At 65.7% G+C, this 1149-nt stretch overlaps 1 protein-coding gene across 1 annotated transcript in view; it reads right to left on the reverse strand.

Annotated features, from left to right (window-relative positions):
* Positions 1–1149, reverse strand: part of GPR179 (G protein-coupled receptor 179) — a 9844-nt gene that overhangs the window by 6243 nt on the left and 2452 nt on the right. The window contains exons 7-9 of the mRNA XM_010006971.1: positions 999–1147; positions 335–473; positions 81–186 (exon numbers count right to left, since the gene is read on the reverse strand). Of these exons, the coding sequence (XP_010005273.1) occupies positions 81–186; positions 335–473; positions 999–1147 (394 nt within the window). The remainder of the gene's footprint in view (positions 1–80; positions 187–334; positions 474–998; positions 1148–1149) is intronic.

Genomic DNA, 1149 nt, shown 5'->3' on the forward strand with positions numbered 1-1149 from the left:
GGGGGAGAGGGGTGAGCTCACTGGGGGGTCCCTGGAACAGCGGGGAACCCCAGCCCCGTCACCCCCCCGCCCAGCGTTACCTTCGGGATGAAGAGCAGCGCCAGGGTCATGGTGATGGTGCTGTGGGTGTGGGCGAAGAAGAGGAGGAGGGTCCAGTCGGGGTGCAGAGAGGGGACCATGGTGAACCTGGAAGGGGTGAGGAGGGCAGCACCGGGTCCTCCCCCACCCAGGCACCCAGAGCCCCCTCCCCACCTCCAGACCCTGCTGGGGACCCGCACAGGGAGCCCCGCTGGCTTCAGGGATTTGCTGCTGGTGCCTGAGCCCTGTGTCCTGCCTGGCCAGGTGGAAAGCAGCCGAGATCAGGAGCTCGTTGTGGAGCGCGATGCCCATGTAGCGGGGCTCGTGGAAGGCGGAGGGCACGGGGCGGGTGCCGTAGCACAGGAAGCTGCCCCACAGCAGGAACAGCACCTCAGCTGCGGGACAGAGCAGTGCTGAGCACCCAGACCCATCACCCTGCTGCTCCTGTGGGGTGGGTGCCTGTTGGGAGCCCCCTGCCTCGGGGAGCATCAAGGCCAGCACAGTCATCCCTGGGCACACGTTGGAGCTGGGGTCTGGTGCAGGGGATCCTCTGGCACAGCCTGCCTGGAGGCACCAGGACTCATCACCCTGTGCTGGGGGACTGACCCTGCACCAGGGTGAGTCCTGGGGGTGCTCAGAGGAGGGTGGGAATCCTCTGGTGCAGGGAATCCTCTGGCACAGCCTGCCTGAAGGCACCAGGACTCATCACCCTGTGCTGGGGGATTGACCCTGCACCAGGGTGAGTCCTGGGGGTGCTCAGAGGAGGGTGGGAAGCAGCTCGGGCACCCTGGTCCCATTTGCAGGCTCCCAGCAGGTTAAACGGATGAGGAAATCAAAATCCTACAGGCTGCATTGACAGGATGGGGCCCTGGGGCTTGGGGAGGGGGACACACCCCCACGACCGCAGGGGGTGTCCTCACCGATCACCATCATGTAGTCCCAGCGGTCGTGGCCACAGATGTAGAAGTGGAGGCCACGGGTGGTCTGGGTGCGGATCACCAGCGGGATGTTCTTGTCGATGTTCTCCAGCATCCCGGCCGTCCAGGCTGCCAGGAACCACAGCACCCAGAG

This window comes from Chaetura pelagica, unplaced genomic scaffold, assembly GCF_000747805.2.
Source record: "Chaetura pelagica isolate M959 unplaced genomic scaffold, ChaPel_1.0 scaffold311, whole genome shotgun sequence".
Lineage (NCBI taxonomy): Eukaryota > Metazoa > Chordata > Aves > Apodiformes > Apodidae > Chaetura > Chaetura pelagica.